At 36.4% G+C, this 22977-nt stretch overlaps 1 protein-coding gene across 7 annotated transcripts in view; it reads right to left on the minus strand.

Moving 5' to 3' along the window:
- The window catches only part of VPS13A (vacuolar protein sorting 13 homolog A), a 109056-nt gene that overhangs the window by 33416 nt on the left and 52663 nt on the right, over positions 1–22977 (minus strand). For all 7 annotated transcript variants that reach the window (XM_030258669.4, XM_030258668.4, XM_072922601.1 and 4 more), the window contains exons 36-50: positions 18070–18194; positions 17208–17377; positions 16391–16611; positions 14999–15231; positions 11949–12041; positions 11125–11481; positions 10275–10376; positions 8845–9003; positions 8465–8726; positions 7414–7574; positions 6254–6357; positions 4668–4965; positions 3133–3528; positions 2694–2798; positions 2455–2601 (exon numbers count right to left, since the gene is read on the minus strand). In XM_030258669.4, coding sequence (XP_030114529.4) covers positions 2455–2601; positions 2694–2798; positions 3133–3528; positions 4668–4965; positions 6254–6357; positions 7414–7574; positions 8465–8726; positions 8845–9003; positions 10275–10376; positions 11125–11481; positions 11949–12041; positions 14999–15231; positions 16391–16611; positions 17208–17377; positions 18070–18194 — 2933 coding nt within the window. The remainder of the gene's footprint in view (positions 1–2454; positions 2602–2693; positions 2799–3132; positions 3529–4667; positions 4966–6253; positions 6358–7413; positions 7575–8464; positions 8727–8844; positions 9004–10274; positions 10377–11124; positions 11482–11948; positions 12042–14998; positions 15232–16390; positions 16612–17207; positions 17378–18069; positions 18195–22977) is intronic.

Here is a 22977-nt window from a genome sequence, read left to right on the forward strand (position 1 = left end):
TGATACTACCTACATTTAGAAGAGATGAAAGACTGGATATTAGATTAGGCAACTGAATGACAAAAGAACAACCCCGGCAGACCAAGTTGTCACAACATGGATTTTTAGAGACTGCCTCTCAAAGGGAAAACAGGCTTTAGAAGAGGATACAGATTCATCTGTGGACTGGTACTCTATTTAGTAAACTGCCATATCTACCCTTTTAAAAGTTTTTAGGAGTGATCCTAAGATCCACAAGTCTTCCTTGGATACTTTATTACTGAAATAAGGCTAAGATTAATCAATACAATTATGAAACAGCTAAGAAACACTGACATTTGTGGAACAAACTAGAAAATCCTGTAGGCATACAAATAAAACAGCCAACATGGGAAACCTAGGGATAATATACGCAGAATGTATTTCAACTATCAAAACTACCTTTGAGTAGTTCTTATAGAAATTGCAGAACCTTTTGTAAATATTTTAGCTTATTCTAATAGCCAAGATATATCAAATATACACCACAAAACGAGAAGTAATACCATCCGAACATATTTCCTAAGAGTAAGAAATTAGATATGAAGCTGCCCATACTACTACACATACACTACTATAATGATGTAGTCATTTCAGACCTTTATCAATAAACTAGAGGAGGAATCATACATGTAAAGAACTCAAAAACTATGTAAAGCCAAGCAAAAAAGCTTGGTTTAGAGGAACATAAGAATATTAGGACATAGAACAAAGAAGCAGGCATATGTCAAACAGTCCAGTTGAGTAAAAGCAAAGAAACTTACTTTGAAAATTATAAGCATAATGGGAAACTGTAGTGACTTCAACATCTAAAGATTTAAACCTTTATGCACACTTAACAAAAATCACAATGGAACAACATATCAATTTCAGTAACTGAAATAAACTGCTATTTAAATGGCATATCTTTAATGACTGCATCATTAAAGATAATATACACAGCTAAGGAGCATGTACTGCAGGTACCAGAAAAGTAATAGATCTGGTTAGGAATCTGATTAACCATATTCTCTTAACTTTTGCAATTTGGTTTGCAAGCATTTTTAGTAACCACTTGGAGTATTTACAATGTTGATATTGAGGTGCTGGAGTGTGTCTAAAGAATGGCAGAGCTGCTGAAGGTCTGCAGTACAAGTCCTAGGAGGAGTGGCTGAGGGAGCTCGGATTGTTCAGTCTGGAGAAAAGGAGGCTCAGAGGCCACCTTATCACTCTCTACAACTTGCCTGAAAGCAGAATGTAGCAAGTGGGAGCTGGTCTCCAAGCATCAGGATCAAAGGAAGCAGCCTCAGATGGCACCAGAAGACATTTAAAGTGGCTGTGAGGAAAAATTTCTTCACTAAAGGGGAAGTCTGGCATTAGAACAGACTGCCCAGTGAAGTGGTGGAATCACCATTACTGGAAGTGTTCAAAAAATTTGTAGATGCGGCATTTGGGTATTTATTTTTGTGGTGATTTAATTATGGTAGTGCCAGGTTTGTGGGTGGACTTGATACTTTATCTTAAGAAATCTTTTCCATGTCTATCAATCCTGTACTTCTACGATTCTAAAGGAAATCAACTGGGCCTTCAACCACACTATTTTTTAGACTAAATTGTTTTGAATAATGCTCTTGTCAGAAGGAGGAAGGGGAGGGGGAGGAGGAGGATGAAGGGGAGTGGGAGGAGAAGGGGGAGGGGGAGGAGGAGGGGGAGGATTTCACTCTTCCCAGAAGGCACTACAGATCACTTTAAGCTTTAAGAAACCTCGAACACTACCCAAAACAAGCACTGCTTTTCCTACATGCCCTGCAGGAAAGCATGATGCCCCAAGACCCAACGCACATAAAAAACATAATTGTGTGATACTGCAGTGCAAACCACCAAGATGCACATCCAGTCAGCAACAGTCTCTGCAGCACAGACAAAAGCTCTAATCCCATTTTCACACCACTTGGCCTGAAGGCCAGGGATCCCTTTCTAGGAAGCATGCATTGAGCAGTTACTAGCAGAAGTGCAATTAGATCCAGAAGAACCATGTGGATCACTCTGAATTGACTCATGCGTGAATTTCTCCCCATACCAAAGTGGCTTTATGCATACCAGGTCAACCCAGATATTCTACCACAAGCCACTGCTTAACTGAACAGAAACTTCAGTGCTACTACCGAGAGCTAATACAGTAATAATATAATAGAGTAGAGGTCTTTTTCTCATATTATTTATGATATAACATGACAGAATAAAAAATTCCAATTACAAGGTAAACCAGCTTTACAGTATGTCCTAATGCAACACTGAGGAATGGTAAAGGACACAGATTGTTTATTGAAAAAGCATGATATAGTCAGGCATTGTCATGGAACACTACATACAGCTCACGTTTTCCATCAGAGAGTGTTTAAACCAGGTTTTTTCCATTAGCGACACAATTTGGAATAGGTTCCATTATAAGTTTACCTGTTGCAAAACAATGGGAATCCACTTTTCCTTGCCCTCTTCAGCTACTTCCAAAGTATATTTACTTCTATTTGAAATCATAAAAAATGGAGTGAAGGTTACAATTCTAGTAATATTGAAACTGCTGTTGTTTATGGTGACACCAACCTGTGAACAGAAAGACATTATTCAAAATACACTTTTTAAACCCCATTTGTATCTCCTGAAAATAATTAATTTGAAAGATAAATTTAACTCACTTGATATTCCTTTTTATGACTCTTACATCTCACAGAACCATGACTTCCAACAGTGTCCAGTGAAAACGGATCAGACAGCTCACTGTCAGTTACCCGAAGCTGCACCTATAAAGAAGCACCCAGAATTAATTTTCAATTTACAAGTCATTGACAACATTTAAAATTATATATATAAAGTATGCATAAAGATAAATGGAAATACTTGTGTTTCAATTAAAAAATCAAGACATAATAACTGCCAGTATCATCTAATAAATGTATTTTCTACCATGCTTAGTTATAACCCATATGGAATAAGCATTGTAAGTATAAGACATTCCAGAGGAAGGATAAGGATTCTTTAAAATCATATAAGGATTCTTTAAAAATCATCATAATTAATGCTTTCATACAACAACATAAGGGAGTACAGAGCTGTCAGGTTTGCAAAATACAACACCTTGTTATTTTGAAGGAAGTTTTTAGGCTGGAAAGAAAAAAGGAGGGGCTTTTTGTAATCTGGAGGATGCTTGCGGTGAATACCATCCGCTTTGTATTGTAGCATTCGACCGGTTTTATTCACCATCCAGTAGGGACTGTGAACTTCTATGATCATCTGCCCAGTTGTGTAGGTCACGTGAACAGCAATATCCAGCTCAGTCTTATCCAGCTCTGTGATGCAGTGAAATGTTGTGAAGGTGATATCAGGCAGATTGCTTTTTATGTGGTACTCGCTTCTCCAGTCTTGATCAAGATAGTTAAGCAACTGCAAATCTAGTTTTGTTTGGTCCAAGACTGCATTATGAATCTGGGCAGAACATCCTTCTTGCAGAGTGTCATATTTGTTCCCATTTCCCTTAAACAGACAAGAGGACATCAAACAGGATACATCTACATGAATCACACACAAAATTCTTACTAACTTTTATCTTTTAGCTACCTCTAAAAATTAAGATACAAGCTACTTAGGTACAATTTTCAAATATATTTTGTGCTATTTAAATATGCTACTTGCCTAAACATCTACCTTAAAACAATGTTTTGCAAAGAGAACCTTAATGCATGGTCATCTATATTCAACATCAAAAAGCCCATCAGTCACCTAATTCACACAAACAAATATTCTTACATGACAAATTTCCTCAACACAGTATTTTCTTCAGTAAATTTAAATTTATAAAAGATATACAGAGGCTGTTACTTCCATACATTTGGTATAAGCCACAGTCTTCAGTCCTAGTAATTGTTTATTTGTGATGAAGTTTTAGATTCTACTATTTGAGTTCAAATACTAAATATTAAGATCATCTGAAAAAAATCTGTCTCCCAACGGTATTTCTATTATCCTAACTTGCATCAATGAGGAGTAGGACACAATTATACCAGATCCATCGAATGAAACATACAGTGCTAAGGAATCGATGTCTATACTGCATGTTTTAGGTATTTTACTCAAGACAGTCTCACCTGGCACTGGAAAGAATGCCTATTAACAGTCAAAGTGCACCTAATTGTTTAATTTCATCTGGAAAGAATTTGAAGTCTGGCAGTAGGCTGCAATTCAAGCCAAAACCTAGCAAAAAGGCAGGCCTTTTTGAGAATTTATTAAAAACATGCAACTGTTGAAAGTCAGTGACTGCACATAAAATGCTAATATAGGGTGATCCACCTGAGGAAGTTGTCACAGAAAAAGCTGCACTACTTAATTATTCTGAAGTTGCACTTGAGCAAATGACTCTTATAGGGCCCAACTTGAACAGTGTTATGTTTTATTTTGCATATATATATAAAGTATGGCTTAATAACACTACATTTCACATTCTGTGATATTTCAATTCTGAAAATACAGACTTTATGTAAGACTTGCCCTTATAAGATCTGTGAACTTGCTTCACAAATACTCCTATCAGAACCCCTTTGTTCTAATCTTCATTTCAACCAGCTTTCACATTATAAGTGGAAAACATCACTAAAATTCAAGCATTATACAATTACCTCTCCAGAATAAGTTATTTGGTAAGGAAGAAGATTGCGGAGAAGAACAGAAGGCCATAAATGAACAACATATGGAAAATCCCATTCATCTTCTGCATCTAATGAAGTTGTCAATGCATCTTTTACAGGAACAATATTGATGATAAGTGAGTGGTTAGTTGACCTCACAGATTGGCATTTCCTTTGTAACAAACTGTCAACATTTTTCATAATTTCATCAAAAGTAATTCCTTCACACACATCATATTCTGCACCCACTCCATTTTCATTGGCTAGCGGTTGGAAACTCAGCATGGATCTGTAAATGAAAACATTTTAGGACACCTAACATGCAACTGAATGTTTCAATTATAAAAAAGTACTATGCAACAGGGACATTTTAATATTATTTATATTTAGGAAGATTTTTAGCAGTAGTTCATTGCCTGCCTTTATCTTGATTAAAGGAGGAATCAAATCATGTATTAGATCCCAAAATTTCATACTATTTTAACAGCTGGGGATTTTTGTTCCATACCTCCACATGCTTCCCTTACAAAGGAAGAATTATTGAAGATTCTTGCAAAAAGACTACTAAACTTCCTTATAAGTGCTGCTCTGTTCCTTTGCCAAGCTTAAGCTCTGGATCAACATCTTACTCCTAAAACATATGTGCAGAAATTGCCCTTCTCTTCAGTCACATAAAGCACCAAGTTAGTTCATGGATTATTTACACCCATGGCTTTTATAAGGTAATGGCTTTAAATTTAATACAGCTGCTCCTGATAGAAGATTTTTTTTTTTGTTTTGTTTTAAAACATTTCCTGATTGCCTAGTGGAACTCATCTGTGCAATGAATCAGAACACCACTAAATCTTATACAGATTGTTAGAAATATCAATGAATTAATTAATCTACAGTACAACGTTACTCAAGTAATGAAGGAGATACAAAGCTTTCACTGTAAAAAATGAGGAGAGTGCTTGGGAGAAAACAGAAGGGAAAAGTCTCTGCAACCATAAAAAATCCATCAAAGCAAACCTACCTACCTACAACTTGGTTACAATTCATGTAAAATTTATATTCAAACTCATTGCAGTTTTGTTATTATCTTGACTGTGATAATAGCATAGCTATGCTATATGCCAAGTTTTTCTAAGGTTGCTGAGTCTTTTTCTACATCTTTGATAGAGTTTAAGTATATAGCTTTTAAACTTTTACTTCAAAGTCAAAAAATCAAAAGCAGCCTTTTCAGAAAAAAAAAACAAAAAAGCTGTGCTAATTGACCAAACATCACCCACTAGGAATTCACCCATGTCAATTACAATTACTGTGTTCGAAAAGTACCTGAGCTCAGATTTAAATTTTAGCACATTTAACTTGTCCATAAAAATGGATTTCAAAATACTTCCAATTTAACAATGAAATAGCACACTGTTTAACTGAGACTACATGCCCTGAGAAGATCCTACCTAACAACGACAGCACAATGTTATTTCAGTATTAGGTAGCAAGGGTTAACAATTTTTTTTAGCATAATTGTATAGATACAATAATCAAAAATGTATAAATATATTCTACAATAAAAGAAAAAGACAATAAAGTACCTGTAAGAGGAAAAGGGGATGTTGAATTCATTTGCTGGTGAAGCAGTCCCTAAACATCTTCCTTCTTCAAAAACATTTAACGGGATTGCAAAGTGATTTCTTATCTATATAAAATAAAAATCCAGCAACACACATTAGGAAAAACTGTAAAGACAAAGTATTCTGAGCTTAGTAAAGCAAGAATGAGAAGTCTTGTCTTTCATCTTACCCCTACACCATTCAAAGTCAGTATTTCAGAAAAACTGAATCTGAAACAGCAAATCTTTTTAAATTATCTGGTTGTGCAGTTTCATGCTGTATTTTATTTAAGAAATAAATATTTTAACTGTAAAACACTTTTCAAGATAAAACACAAGACTTTGAAAAACCAAAGACAAGTAAATCTCAACTATATGGAAACTTTCCAAACAGCGGTCTCCTAAAAATATACTAGATACAAGGTTCAAAAATCCATATAGTGGAAGTGTAAGGGAAGTCAGAAGTTTCAGGTTAAATCATTAATGTCCATTCCAGGGCACGTAGTTATTCTTCTTGCACACTTTTTTATTTATTTCATTATTAATTTAATGGCATTAATTAGCTCCTAGAAAAAAAATAATTTAGAAAATAACAAAATAGTAGATTTTGTTATTAATCAAGTCATAAACCACTTTGAAGTGAAAAAGAGCAACTGAAATGTAACAAGAACACTATCTCCATAGAACTGTAATATCTAATTCATCACTGTAGATATAAACCATATAATGTCTATTAAAAATACTGTGCAACCAAAAGACATATACTCAAAGGTCTCACTTTTCAACTGACACTACTAAGTTTGAAAATAACCTGTCAATGGTACAATGAAATAACCTGACTGAAGGATAACTTGTGGAACAAAGGTAAGATTAAAAGAAGTTTGATCACTTCATACAAAGTAAATAGTTCAAGACAAAAATTACAGCCAGTATTAGTTAACATATTCAAAGTCTGACTGACATCTGTCAGCATCCAACCCCTCTGACACTTTGAAAATGCTTTTTATTCTTGAAAAATCAAACACAAAGCAAAGTTGTATGAACCATTCAGGTAAGTTTTAAAGTACATTTTTCAATGTTTATTTAAAGACTACAGGATCACTTTAATTCATTTAATTTTTTAATATATGGATATATAATGACCTGAATAGGGGAACGTATAGTTATCATCTTGCTTCCTTCAACAGTGTCAATTTGACTGACGATGGACCTTTCAACACCTGATTCCTTGTGTCTCACTTTGTAAATACATCGACCCACTTTAGTCAAAGGAATCTTTTCCACAGCAGAATGATTATGAGGACCTAGAATTTACAAGATGAGACGTGAAACACTCAAAAGGAGCATAAAGAAAGAGTAGAAAGACAAAAATGTGCATTCAGTAGAATTTTCTACGTCATTCAATCTATAAAAAAACCATCCAATGGGTGAAAAAGTACAATCAGCACTCTCAATACGCTGCTCTTGCAGTGCTACTAAGGAAACAGCAAAGATTCTTTCTTGCCACAAGGAAAAGAGTAAATGAGTCCATCACTCAAATATTTAAGTGGGTTTTGCTATTGCAAATAAAATTAATGACTCACAGGAAATGTTACAAGATGTAACAGCTCATTAACAAGGTATATATGGTATTAAATTAACAAGGAATATATATGGTATTACATTGTAAAAACAATTCATCTTATGGTCAAGTTTGAAAAACTGCCAATTGCTACAATAAATCAATTTAAATTTTAAACAAATACACCACTAAAAATAGATACATTTAAAATTTAGCCTTACCTATGGTTGCTTAAAATTATTTAAAACAATCTTTTTTAAAAAACATACCTCTTAAGAATAACTTCTGTAAACACACGTATACACAGAACTCAATTCTAAAACAAATTATTTTGAGCAGCTGAATCCTGCAATAACATATAAACGCAAACAAATATCTGACTCAATAAATATTATTACATAAATAATTTATCTGAGTAGAAAACCTATGCTGCAAAAATTAAGAAGTATGATATATATAACTTTAAGCTGTAATGGTAAAGCAGGATTTCAAATACTGATGTGCATATAGAATTCAAAGAGACACTCCTTTCATGCTATGTTGTCCTCCAACATTCATTCTCCTGTACAAGATGCTGTATCAGGGATGATAAATATTTACAAAAATGGAAGATGTATGAACTCCAGAACTTACATATCTGAATGTAAAATCTCTTGCTACTCAGTGTTGTCATTGCTGTGAACTGGTCACTCTCATTTCTACTTCTGACAAAATCCATATTTAAACTTGCTTTGTCTTCTAAATGAAATATTTTTGCACCAAATTCAACATTAAGGACACTAAAGGAGTCACTAGGCGAGACCGTGATGGGAACTCCTAAAGAATTTATTATTACAAATGGTGCTCGATCTTTTTTGAAGATGTCTGAAGTTTGACTAGCTGCTTCAGCAAATGCCTAGAAAGCAAAGAATAAAAACAAAACATGAACATACTGAGTAAGACTTCACCAAGATGATCTCTGCAAGTATTCATCTAGCAACTCTAACACCACATAGTTAAGAAATCTTTCTTACCGTGCCCAAGTTACTCAGCATTTGCAGTCCTAGCTTGGACAGTGTAATGTTAAGCTGGTCTTTTGAGGAAACATTTATTACTGTTTTATATTCTGGAACTTTGTAGTTCTCCTCTTCCTCCTCATCTGATTCAAACAGTGCTTTTTTAGCCTTCTTCATCTGAAAGGAGATGTTTAAAGAATTCTTATCTGACCGCTCCTTCTGTAGAAGAATGTTTCACCTCAAGATTCTCTGTGTCTCCCTTTCCCGTTTCTATGTCTTGAGTTTTCCCTTTTTGTTGTTTACATTTTTATTTTGAAATAAAAACTAAAGAGGAGAGAATAAGAGTCTAAATATATTCAGGAAGTCAATGAAATTCCAGTAACTAAATTTATGATTATTTCAAAGTAAAGAAAATACATACTAACATATGCGGTGTGATAACATTCATCTTAATCTCTTTAGTAACAATGAGTAAAATGTAACACATAATTGACTTCCTAGTGTTAAAACAGTCTCCAAATTTAGTCTTCATGTTTCCAAATCAAATACCTATTTTGTTTTCATTTCATTGAAAGAAAAAAAAATTTAAAACCCTGATGGAATACATTTCTCTAGCCTTCAACACTTCCGGAAATTATGTATTTCCAAATGTTTTATTTTATATTGGGGTGACATGAGGTTTGACTCACTATCTTCTACCTCTCTCCTGTATATCTTGTACCTTTCTGGAAAAGTGTCGGGGGTATTTCTAATAGCAGTTTTTTAACTGCAGTATCGCAGTCCAAAGACTTTACCCTTCTGAGGCTATCACTGTAGAAAGTTTTTGATAACTAGGAAAAGAATGGGTCTTCAGTTCTGAGCAACCTTTCAGGTTAAAAATACTTGAACAGTTTTGAAGAAAGGCAGGAAACAATGAAATGAAACCGTTAAGATAGAAGGAGGAAAAATAAAAGTTAAGTCCCATCCTATAATGACACTTTATGTAGTTTGAGACCAGAATCTAGACTATTTCCATGAAAGATGAAAATTAAGTGGTAAGAGCACTACTCTCGCAGTTACTCTTTGTGCTACTCAACAGCTATTAGTTTTTCTAATACAATTTTGCTACACATACTACTGTGGAACAAGAGCAGTGTCTTGTCTTTCTAAAGTCACTGAATGCATCATTAGCATATGGCCTAATAGGACAAACTGACATAAAGCTGTTATGATTACTTCATGCAACTATATTAAAATTTTGCCACTTGAAAGACAATATTTAACAGATCTGTGTATCTGGATCTATCCTTGTATAAGAAGTGGTTTCATTTACTATTTGGGAAAACTCTCAGAAACCATCAAGAAGGAACAAAATTGTTAGATTAGTCTCAGAAATGAAAGGTGGAAAGCATTTGTTTTTTCTTAAGGTATCATAATATGATAATTGAGATCAGCTTTGTAAACTATACCTTGATTTCAAGAGTCCATGGCTTAAATAAGTCAGTTTTCTCAACTTCTAATGGTTCAAGCAAAGGTTCCCACACGCCAAACATCTCATTAAAATAATGTACCTATCAAAATCCAGAAATCAGTTAGGAATTTACATAAAACTTAAATTAAAAATTCTGATTTACAAGTATATTAATTATTTTGGTAATCTAAAAGATTCATAACCAGATTGCACTTTCAGCTGCTACCATAAGTTGAAAAAAATGCATTAGAGAAATAAATGAGGCAGCTAAGTCTCTACTGCACAGTCCTGGTTCCAAGTAAGTAGTAAAAATTGTGCCACTTAAAATACAATTTTGGCTTAAATGGTAGCTGCACTGGAATTAAAAAGCACTACAAATAAAGGAGACTCTACCTACAACAATCACTGAATTTTGCCACTAATTTCCAAATATGAGTCAGTTTGGATGTTTTATTAACAAGACTGTATTTTATAGAAACAATACATTATATATTCTACTGTAATAATAACTGCAGATTATTAGAAACTTTTAGCCAGCTGCATTCCAACATTTAACACTGATGCAATAGGTCTTCAGAAATTTGCAAAAAGTGTACATGTGAGGCTGCCCAACACCAATTACTGTGCCATTAATTAACATCACATCTAGTGCAGCAGATTTTCATTTTAATTTGGCTATCTTAAGCCCTCATTCCCATCATGTTCCCACAACAAATATTTGCAGGAGTTCAGTCACCAAATATATGGGTTATTTTTCTTTTATTGTCTAAATAACATGTATGTAAGATTTAGACAATAAGGTTTAGCATCCTAGGAAAACTTTGCTTTCTTAATGTAAGATTTCTCACCTCTAGCTCAAGACGAGAATTTAGGTTGATTAAAGTACTCCAGTTCTTGACTTCTCCAACAAATGAGGACTTGGCTAAAAGCATTGGCACTGTTCTGTGCCCAACCCCAGCTTCAAGTGTTATAAAAACAGATTCTATATTAATTTTCAATGACTCTCCTGTGGGAACCAGTTCAGTGTTTGGATTTTTATCTTCATTTTCATTAGTCTCTTCAAGAAACCACATTTTCAGATCTTTTATATCTTTCTTATTCCACAAGTCAGGAGGAATTTGACTAATCTCTTCTTTTGTTGTTTCTGTAGTTTGATAAAGGGCTGATGTAATAGTAATTACTGTGTTTATGATTATTGGTGAAACCTACAAGCAAGAAATTGGAACAACTGAAAATGAGAATCTAATACAGAAACAGCTAGTTTCAGATACAAAAATATAATGAGTACGGTACAATAACAAAACACTTCCATTTTCTACAGGACTCTCATTGGAACATACTTCCCTTCCACAAGCAATAGTTCAATCTTTTCAGATTGGCTATCCCTGCCTTATTTCCACATGGAAGCTTTCTAAACTACATCATTCAATGATTTATATGAACACTTCCAAATTTATCTCTGCACACCAGGCATTTTATAAAACTGTAGATTCAAAACTGAAGCACAGTGACAGAGTTGTTTATTTTCAATTTTAATTCATTTTGACATGCTCAACAGGTACGTGACCTAATGAAGAATAGAACAATTCCCCACTTCAGTCATTCCTGAAACAACTTCATAGCCCGCTGAGTGGGAAGATGAAAAATAAAAACACAGTACAAGTCTACTTACTTCTATTGTTAGAGATTTAATGGTTAGATCAGCTGTCTGTGGATTAGTACCTGACTGTCTCATTTCAAAGAAGAAGTCACAAGGTTGCAATACCTATGCAATAAAGTAAAAACACATGTCATATAGAGAGAAAAATATTTTCAGAAACCATACACATAAAGAAATGAAGTTTTTTATGTTAAAAAAAAAGGTTTTCTTTCTTTTTACTGAAATAAAACTTACCAATACTCGGTTCTTCAAAACTAAGAGAAATCTGAACACTAGAAACATGTTGAAAGAAAAAACAAGTATCCAGAAACGTCACTGCAGCCATTCTCAATCATTAAAGACTGGAACGTCAACTACAGTAAAACACTTTACATTTCAGTAACTCAATTCTTATGGTAAAGTGTGCCAATACCTTCAATGCACTGCACCATGCCTCTGCTTTTTGGGGAGAACCAGTTTCTCAGCTGCAACACAGCAACTGACACAGCTACAGTTTTCCTGAATAACAATACAACCATCTGAATCACAATCACTAAGTTCCTACTTTGTTCTGCAATCAGTCCCTGAACATTTTCACTAGCCAAAGTTTACCAAATCAGAGGTATGCTATAAACAAAACCAGTGCAATGTTATTAATAAAGGACTCAGATGAAATTAGACTATACTAACACGGTACAGACAGGAAAATTTGCTCTCAAATCCCCATCTGAGATGATCAGTTTTTCCAAAACTGTAATTTCAAACCAAATTGATTCAGCAATCTTTTCTGACATCCCTATCTAAATCAGCATCTGAATCAGATGCTTGAGACATAGATATACCCTGAATCAGTTTGACCACACTTTTCCCAAATAAGTCTGATCTAACAGAAGTTTTTGTCCATAATATTATTTTTTACCCTATTGCTCAAATTACCTTTTTTCTTACTCTGTATTACATTCAGGAACCAAAAATAACAGATTTCTCTTTACACCAACACACATATGAGAACTACACAAAGAACCCCTCATCATTCATGCTATTTTAAATCTGGAGGTTAGTTTCCCTACTTGACATCTGGACATAACACTTAGTGATATGGTTTAGAGGTGACTATGACAGTCCTGGGTTGACAATTCAACTAAATGATCCTGAAGGTCTCTTTCAGTTTTGATGATTCTATCATCAAATGGATGAATTCATCCAACCCAATTACTTTCTGTCTTAGGTTACAATGTAAGATGTACTCAAAAGTATGTACTCTATTATCATAAGCTGTTAAAATCAGGTGGGGCAGTGTTCCTTATCTCCTCCATAACTCATCCCTGGTAACTCCCTCTGGAGTTTGTTGGGGGGGGTGGGGATGTAGATATATTCTGCTAATGGGTCATCAAGCCTCACTGCATGACTGATAAAATTACATCATCCCATTGCAAGATGTGCTGCCCAGGGGGAGGAACCAAGCATTCCTACCTGGATATAATCTGAGGTTTGAACACCCAAATGGCCACCAGATTCCCAGCAGACAAGAGCTCCATAGCAACCATTGGACCTTCAGAGGAAGATCAAACCCTTCTACAGGATCACTGCTTTAACAGAACCACGTCTGACACTTCAACAGGATTGCAGCCACCATTTAATCGGACTGCTATCGGTGTTCCCTGACTAACAGGGTGTCAGGTTGTTTTCTAACTCAGTGTTCCTGTACTATTGCTTTTTTTTTATTTTCCTATTAAATTGTATATTTGACTTGGGATTTCCCACTTGTTTGCTTACAACCAATACACTTTCCCAGACTAAAATTAGATTGTTTACAGAAAAACCTGGGTTCAGAGGTTTGCTTACACATGTTTTCAAAAGGAGCAATTATGCTTCTACCTGCAGGTAATATGTGGGGTTTTTTTGGTGGGTTTTTTTGACTCCTCTCAAGAACTTTCTGAATCTTTCAAGGTACCGTTTTAAGCACTGAACTAGTGTCCTGTGAGGTTTTTTTTCCCTATTATAGCACAAGCATCCTGTCAGATTCAGGTCTTTTTTCTGGTTTCTACAGTCTGAGGTAAGAGATTCTATCACAAGATATTCCTGTGCGAGGTAAAATTTGGTGTCCAATAGCTTTCTATGAAAAAAGTAACATTTATGCCACATTTGCCAGCCACAAAACCAGAAGTCAAACAACTTTGCATTGTGGCTATCAATGCCAGTGCATCACTTTCTAAATTACTAGATAAACATTTTAGTGGAATTAAAGACTGTGTGAACCTAAGGAGTAAACTGAGGTACTGATTCTTCCTGAAACTGAGATGAAAACCAAGCCCCAGTCCTTTCTGCTTACAGCTTTCCTACATCACTCCATAAGTAAGCAGGCATTAATAGAGAGCTGAAGTTTGCTCTTCAAAATTAATCTGTGGTCTGAGGACATGTGTAACTGTTGTATATATAGTCACTTTGAATTTTTTCTCTGATGTAACAATATTATTGCAGAGTTAACTGAAGAACAGTCTGCTGTAGAGGCAGAAAAGCTGTAAGAAACTCCAGGAATCAATGCGATTTTCACCTGATCAGTAACTAAGTCTGATTTTGTTGCCAAATATAAATAGGCAGCTTCACTATAACTGATATATAGACCTTAACATAAAGGAATTTATGAACAGCATACAGTAAGTAAACGACTTCTCAATATGCACTTCCCATTTTTTGGTGACACTCATTCTATTACATAGCTATTTAATACAAAGTTTTAGACTGATAGCACTCCAAATTTATTATACGGCATTTGACATAGCATACACTTACAAAATGTTATTTATTAGGCTTACATGGGATATCAAAGATAACTAACATTATATTCCTTGGGGTTCTGCATTGTAGCTTATCATACAAAGTAAAACCCAGTACCACAGATCAAGATGATGCTTTAGGCATATCAGACAAAAGAGAATAAAATGTCAGCCACGAAATTTTACTCATACTGTAAATCTATACTACTATATTGTAGTATACATTTTACTGATTAACATCTCAGAAATTAAATGCATTTTAGTTACATAGCACCTTTTAAATACACTGAATGGTTGCAAACTCACCGTAGTAATGTTCCCTTTCCTTTCTTCTGGAAGAAATGGGCATGCTTTCATCTGCATTTCTCTAACAGCAGCTGTCATGTTGTACCTTTCAGGGCTATTTTTAATGAAGACCTCACACTGTGTTGTAACCACCAATGCAGGAGCATCACTTCTTGTTAAATCAGCCACAAACACAATCTCTGGATTTTTAACAACAATGTTCATTTCCATTGTAGATACAGGCTGCACAGATGCTTCAGAAATATAAATTACATTAGTTTAGTTGTTCAAAGAGTAAATCTTAATTATTTTCTTGTTGTAATTTAATTATTAATATAATTAATTATTATAATTAATAACATTAATTACAATAATTATTTAATTCTTATAACTTACAAGGAGGCACTGACTATTTAGGGTTAAGATCTAACATGACTAGTGTAGCAAATCTGTAGATCCCTGCAACTGACATTTCTAGGCTCTTCATTATAGGCACAAAACCATTTAATATCTAATTACTCTTGGGTATAACAGAAGACTCCATCCACAAAGCTTCTCTGTCAAAATGAAAAGTGAAAATAAGGAGTATCACCACTGTTACTATCTGACAATAACAAATGTATCAGCTTCACTCCATACCTACATCTCTGTAATTATGTAAGACTCGGATAAGAGTCTTACAAAAATGCTGGGCACATTTTCTGCTCTCTGGAGTAGCATACCCTAATTTTTTCACAGGAAAATAATGCAACATTACTGATGCCTAATGTAAACACTTGCAATAAAAACATACTTTTATATAAGACCTCCTTATCTGTTCAGACTTTGATCATCAGTAAATAATCACAACAGGGCAGGCTGACAGGGACACAACTACAATATTTAGGGCACAGGAAAACAACACCAAAAAAACAGGGACTTGCTTTGGCATACCTGATGAGAACTACCTAAGGCCTGGAAGCATAAAAAGAATATTTCCTGCTCTGATGCACTAATGAACCAATTTTTGTCGTCAGGTACTCAAGCTAAAAGTCTAGTTTCTGATGTAGGAAGAAATGCACATCAGTGGACATTATGACATTTACAGGCAGCAGCATCAGGCTGGCCAATTCCACATGTAAGTACAATATAATACGCTCCATTATTAATCCCATTTTATTTTAAAGATACATTTTTAAGTATCTCTTTCTCTAGTAAGACAAGACTTCATTTGGAAACAAAGAGTAAAGGTCATGAATCTATTTCCAAGATGAGAAGAAAGCAACATCAATGGTTAAAAGTTGTTCTATACAAATAAACATAGGAAAGAGCATAAAAGGAGTATTGTATTTTTTACATAATATTAAAATACCAAAATTAAGCTGATATTCAAATGTAGATTTTAAACTATTTCCAGTGTATACTGGTATATACCTTGGTCCTTTACAGGTAATGACTGTTTGAGATTTCTCTGTGCAGCAGCACTTTCTGCATTAGCCTTTAGAAATATATCTGCTACAGTAAGTAGAAACTCCATGCTTGCACAAAGGTATATCTCTTGAACAATAACATCAAGAACAGTGCCATCTCTCCCATGTTTGTAGTTTACATCCACCATAAATTTCTTTTCAAATCCATGTTTCATTTCCACCATTCTGAAAGACATTCAAGGAAGCATTTAATGAAACAATAAAAAGCCAGCCACAAATACTGAAAAACACTCAAGATTCTCATTCTAGATGCAATACATTAACAAGATTGAATTTAAAAAGTAATACAAATAATTTTAGAACGTCTGATACCAAGATTGGCATATTTTTTTTATAATTTTAAAACTAACTGGAATCCCATACACTGGTAACTAAAGATGTAAATAATTTAACAAGACAAACCATCATATTTCCTTGTTTACATATCAAAAGTACTACATTTTACTGAAGTTTGTTACTATTCATGAGACATAATCTCAGTCTTACTTAGAACTTCATTAAAGTAGAAAGACAAAATGTTTTCTATGCACATATTAAATCTATATTTAAAGTTCAGTTTATTTCATTTTTTGTATCTAGCACTGGTGTCTTGCAAAGATATGGAAAAAAAGCCACGTGAGACACATAAATGCACAGTCATAAGTACTTTAAGAACCCCTACACTAAAACAATTGCAGTTTTAACAGAACACTAATAAAATGTAAACATTATGAACTCTGTGTCTAACTCTAATAAATAGTAAATGATATAAAATTACAGACCTTGGTGTAGCCTTCTGGATCGACTGTCTTTTATCATCTAATGTACAGTTTGCCAGTTTGACTGAAGCATTCATTGAACCATCTGATAACATTTTCACAGCAGCTGACATAAGACCTAATTTAAACTCTGCAAGCTTCAAAAGGTCATCTCTCTGATCCAAACTGTTAACCTGTTTAAATGAAACATTTGAAGATTTCGTTACAGGTATCAAAAATAATATATAGGTGTGATATACAGTTTTACTCTACCTGATGATATTTTCAATAATTATAAATAAAATAAATCCACTAATAATTCGAGACAGCCACAAACAACAACATGCAAGACAAAACTTTCAGAAAGCACAGCTTTGCCCTTCTACCATCTTTCTAAAGCAAGTCAATGTGAGAGACCTAAGTTTATAATAAATTACAAAATTTTAGTCAGAAATCTGGTGACAAGTTTTGCAAGTTTAAACAAAGATGAATATAAATGCATTCCTATTGACAAATTTAAGAATCTTTCTCTACCATTTTGTGTGTGTCCATGTACCCCTCCCTATATGTATCTAATGAATATGCTTCATTCCTCTGCATATTCTTCTCCCAAACTATATTTTAAATTAATACAAATTTCCATCAGATTTTTAGTCAGGTGACAGAAGATGCCATGTACTATGTCCTACCACTGGTTATTCTATTTCCTGCAGTATCTGCCAAGCAATTTAGATAAAATAGCTGTTATCTTATTTCTATCACATTTGTTATTACTGCTAGAACACACTTTCTCGGTCATAAATTAAGCTATTCTTTTTCAGAATTTCCTGGACTCTAGGCAACTTTAAAGCTGCTGATTACTCTTTGTAACCAAAATTATACTTACCTGTTTTGAATTTGGACTATATAAGACTAAAGTGAGAGAGTCAAATTTGAAGTCCAGTTTTAGTGTTGTTTTTATTTTCATAGGTGAATGCAATTCCACCACAGCTGATGTCACGACAGTTACACCTTTCAGGAATCAGAAAAATTGTTAATATTAGGAAAATTACCTGACTGCAAATAAGAAGAAAATCAAAACAAACTATCCTCGCTTACAACCATAAAGACAGCAACTTCCCTTTTTCTCCACATGTAAATCCAGCCACACATAGCATATGTTTATCATGCTTTATGTAACTACTTTTGGCAAAATCACACATTTGAGAATATAAAACACTTCCCTTACATATTCTACATGGGATTTTTACCATCTTTAAAACCCAAATATACAACTTATTATTAATATATACAGAATTGTGTGCAAGAGTGTTATAAAAAATACAAATTCACTTTCCTCCTCATTTGTTCATCTGCCACATTGTTGCTGGTTTTCATATGTAATAAAGGAGTTCAGCAAAAGATGGTTTTCTTAACTTTACTTGCTTTTCTTTTTAGTGTGTGCTGAGTTGATGGGCAGTGACATCTATCAAATAGGAACATCTCTCAGGGGTGTCGTCATTACAACAGACAAACAGATTTAATCAGAATAGCAAGGAAACCACCATATAAAGGAAAGAGAGTAAAATGGTAGCATTCCAAAGTTGGGATGTTAACAAATGGTTTGACAGGCTTTTAAGTGCTGCCTTGTATTACAGCCAGGAAAACAAAAGCCTAACATTACTCTTGATACCATGTCATGCTCCAAAACTCACTACAGTGGCTAACTTGCTTCTATGCATTATTATTAGCATCAGATATAGCTCAAACCACAATGTCAAGATAATAGGTCCACTGGCAGTCAACCAACCTCATCAGCCAAGGAGGCATTTAGTGACAGCACCAACAGCAGCAGCAGTGGCTACAGTTGGAGGGCAAAATACCTCAAAGAGCCTGGCAGGGAGGTCCCAAAGTCAGGAAACCCAAGAGATGGAAGAGACCTGGCAGGGCCCAGGAGCTCTCCTAAGTGAGGCCTACATGGTGAGGGCCTTGTCAGAGCAATGAAGGTAGATTTAATCAACTCTAAGGTAATCATAAGAACTTGGAGCACAGTGAAAATGCGGGCAAACAGGACATGGCATGTCAGAAGGATGTGGCACAGCACTTGCTGCAGCAGTTCATGTGGGCAGGGCATGCAGAAGGGCAGGGTGACCCTCCCCAGCTCCTAAAGAGAGCTCACAAGGTGGTTTTCACCCACCCCATGAGAACAGACACAACAGTGATCTCCATAAAGCCAAAAGCCATTGCCAGTATCACAGCAACCCAGACCAAGCTTCTCAGAAGCATGCATCTGTCTGCAGCTGCAGGGAGTGTTTGAGCTTGGCATTAGCATCAGAGGGCAGAAAAGACTACACTTGTGTGCAGTGGGAGCAGGTGGATGATGTACTGAACCTGGCGGCTGAGCTTAGAGAAGCAGTGGAGAGGTTGAAGAGTATCAAGGGGTCTAATAGAAAAATAGATTGGTGAAAATTCCTGAGAGAAATGTAGGCGGTGGAAGCTCAGCGCAAGTCAGAGGAACTCCAACACTCTTGTCATCAGAGAGAAGGAGGGCATCTAAAAGACAAGGGAGAAATGGAAACAGGTGCCTGCTTGGGGCAGCAGGAGAATCATCTCCCCTGCCTCCACAGGTAACTTTAGGAAATAGGTATGAGGCTCCAGAATCTGAGGGTGAAGAAAATGATAGTGAAGGTGAAGGTCTACCTGGAGAGTTGCCCAGAGCAAGTCAGTCAACCAAATGCATCACAATTTCAGGTTAAGAAAGAGAGAAAGAAAAATAATTGTTCCAACTCTCTGCTGAGGGGAACTGAGGGCCCTGCATGCCGGCTGGACCTACCTCCAGCCGACAGCAGGTCTTCTGCCTTCCTGTGGGAACCCAGGGCAAGGGGAATATCCCCCTGTCTGCCCTGGGGTGCTTTGACTCCCAGGAACACACTGACTTTGACCCCCATTCATGGAGAAAGCCTCCTAAGCCTCAAAGTAAACTAGAGACCACAAAAGTGTGAAATAGATTGTAGAGATTGTAGAGAGTAGTTTAGTATGTCACATGGGTGAGAAATTCAGATTTTAGGATTTTTAGCATATTGTAGATGGGTACAAGATGGAGGATACATGGTGTTGTCTCAAGTTCCTTTCTTCTTTCTTCGTCTTGGGTTTGGATGGTATTTTGTAATTGGGTAGAAAAATCCACATTGCAGGTCTTTAGGGGTCAGTTATGGGGTTAGAAAGGGAAATAATCTAGGTGTCACTTCTTAATAGGGTAGTTTAGGTTTTGATTAGACTTAAAAAGACCTTGCAGCACGAGGTTGTTAGCCATTGTTTTGCTGTTTTCACACATGCGAAGTCTGGCTGCAGACAGTGTGCTGAAGTCTTGATAAGGTAACAGTAAAACAAGAACCCGAAAACCAAAAAAGTCCTATGCATCTGTTTTTCCTGACACAGAACTGCTTCAGGAGGGTTTCCCCCTGCCAGAGGAGCCCTCAGGGAGTTGCCCAGAATGTGGCCTGCAAACTCACACCTTCCTGGGACTCAGGTAGGAGGTTCTACTAAGAGATAAGATCTGGAACACAAGTTGTGTTCTCTTTTGTCCTGTCAGCAAAATCATGCAGATGAACACCTTGGTAATGCTATTCTGTGTTACCATCAGAATTTTGGTTTTGTTCATAATGGGTCTATAGAACACTGAGGGTCCTCCTGTCTCAAAGGGGAAAAAGGACTTTAGCTTAGGAATTAGCAGGGCTTGTTGAGAGAGCTTTAAGATAGATTTGAAGAGGAATGAGGACAGGGCCAGGCTTGACAGAGATAAGGTGTGGGAAGGGGAGAATTACAGTGACCACTCAAGCAGCAAAAGGAGGTTTAAAAGTGAATACTTTCAGTGAGTATAAGTATCCAAAGATGTTACCACAAGACAGACATGGGGACATCCCTTTGCACAGTCAAATACTTCTATAATGTGTCTGTACAACAATGCACACAGTGCAGAAAATAAACAGGAGAAATGAGAAATGGGTGTGCAGTCAATGGACTTAAAGGACTTAGACCCAATTGCAATTACAGAGATATGGTGGGATAGCTCACATGACTGGAATGTTGTCATGAAGGGCTACATTCTGTTTAGGAGAAACATTCTATGTGAGGAAACACTCAGAATGTGTCAAGCTCTGTCTTGTGGTGTAAAAGCCATAAGTCAAGAGCTTATGGGTCAGGATAAAAGGGCAGACCCTGGGATGGTAGGGATGACACTGCTTGTGGGTGATTGCTACAGGCCACCCAAGCAGGAGAAGGAAATGGATGAGGCCTTTGACATGGCACAAAGCAGCCTCAGGAACACAAACACCAGTTCAACTTTAACTGCCCTGACATCTGCTGCAGAACCATCACTCTGAAACATGAACAGCCCAGCAGGTTCCTCAAAAGCACTGCTCACAGCTCCCTGCCATGGATAGTGGAGGATCCCACAAGGAATGTTGTAGCCGTTTCACCTCACACTAACAAGCAGGGAAGGCCTTGTGGGGGATGTGAAGGTTGGAGGCAGTCTTGGCTGGGTAGCGATCATGAGATTGTGGACTTCCACATTGGGTGAGGAAGGAATAAAGATTGTGGAGTTCCACATTGGGTGAGGAATGAACAAGGCAGCAAGTCAGACTGCAACCATAGACTTCAGGAAAGAGAACTTCAGCCACTTCAGGAAATTCTCTTGAAAGAATCTGTGGGAACAGGCCCTGCAGGGAACAGGAGTTGACATTCAAGAATCACTTCCTCCAGTCACAAGAACTGGCATCCCAATGGAGGCCAGTGAACAAGAAATCAGGCAAAGGGACACGGATGAATAAAGAGCTTCTGAGGTCGTCAGGCTAAGTAGAGACAATTAAACCCAAGGTGCATCAGGAATTAGATCTGGCCAAGGATGTCAAGGACAACAAGAAGGGCTTCGCCAATAAGAAAAGTAAAACTCAGAATAATGTGGGGCCATTCCTAAATGGAGGGGGGAAACTGGTAACAGAGGAAGCAAAGGAATTACTGAATGCCTTCTTCACATCAGTCTTCACTGACAAGACCAACCCTCAGAAATCTTTGACCCAGAGGTCTGAGTAAAGGAATATTGGAAGAAAGCTTTTCCCTTGGTTACCTTGACATCCTCAACACCATGGGCCCTGATGGGATGGGATACATTTATGAATGCTGAGAGAGTTGACTGTACACATTCATCTTTGAAAGGTTGTGGTGATTAAGAGTGATGTCTGAGGACTGGAAGGAACCAAATGTCATTCCAGACTTCAAAGACAGCAATGAAGGAGAACCCAAGGAACTACCAGCCAGACAGCCTCACTTCAATCCCTGCAAAGGTGATGGACTGCCTCATTCTGGAGGCCATTTCTTCTATCCCCATGGAAGACAAAAATGTGGCCAGGAGTAGTCAGCATGGATTCACCTGAAAGGAATCATGCTTGACGAATATGATGTCTTCTATAATGAAATAACTACTTGGATGGATGAGGTAAGAGCAGTGGTTATTGTCTACTTTGACTCCAACAAGGCTTTCAATAATGCCTCTCACAACATCCTCACAGGCTAACTTGCAACTGCTGCTTGGATCAGTGAACAGTGAGGTGGACAGGGCAGAAAGTTATGGACAGGAAGTTCCAAACAGAACCTCTTTACTGTGCAGATGGCCACACACTGGCACAGACTGCCCAAAGAGGTTGTAGAGTCTCCCTCACTGTCTGGACAAAATCCAATTCCATGTGCTCTGGAATGACTCTGCTTGAGCAAGAGGGTTGGACCAGATGACCTGCTGTGGTCTCTTCCAACATGACCC

Source organism: Taeniopygia guttata, chromosome Z (assembly GCF_048771995.1).
Source record: "Taeniopygia guttata chromosome Z, bTaeGut7.mat, whole genome shotgun sequence".
Classification (NCBI taxonomy): Eukaryota; Metazoa; Chordata; class Aves; order Passeriformes; family Estrildidae; genus Taeniopygia; species Taeniopygia guttata.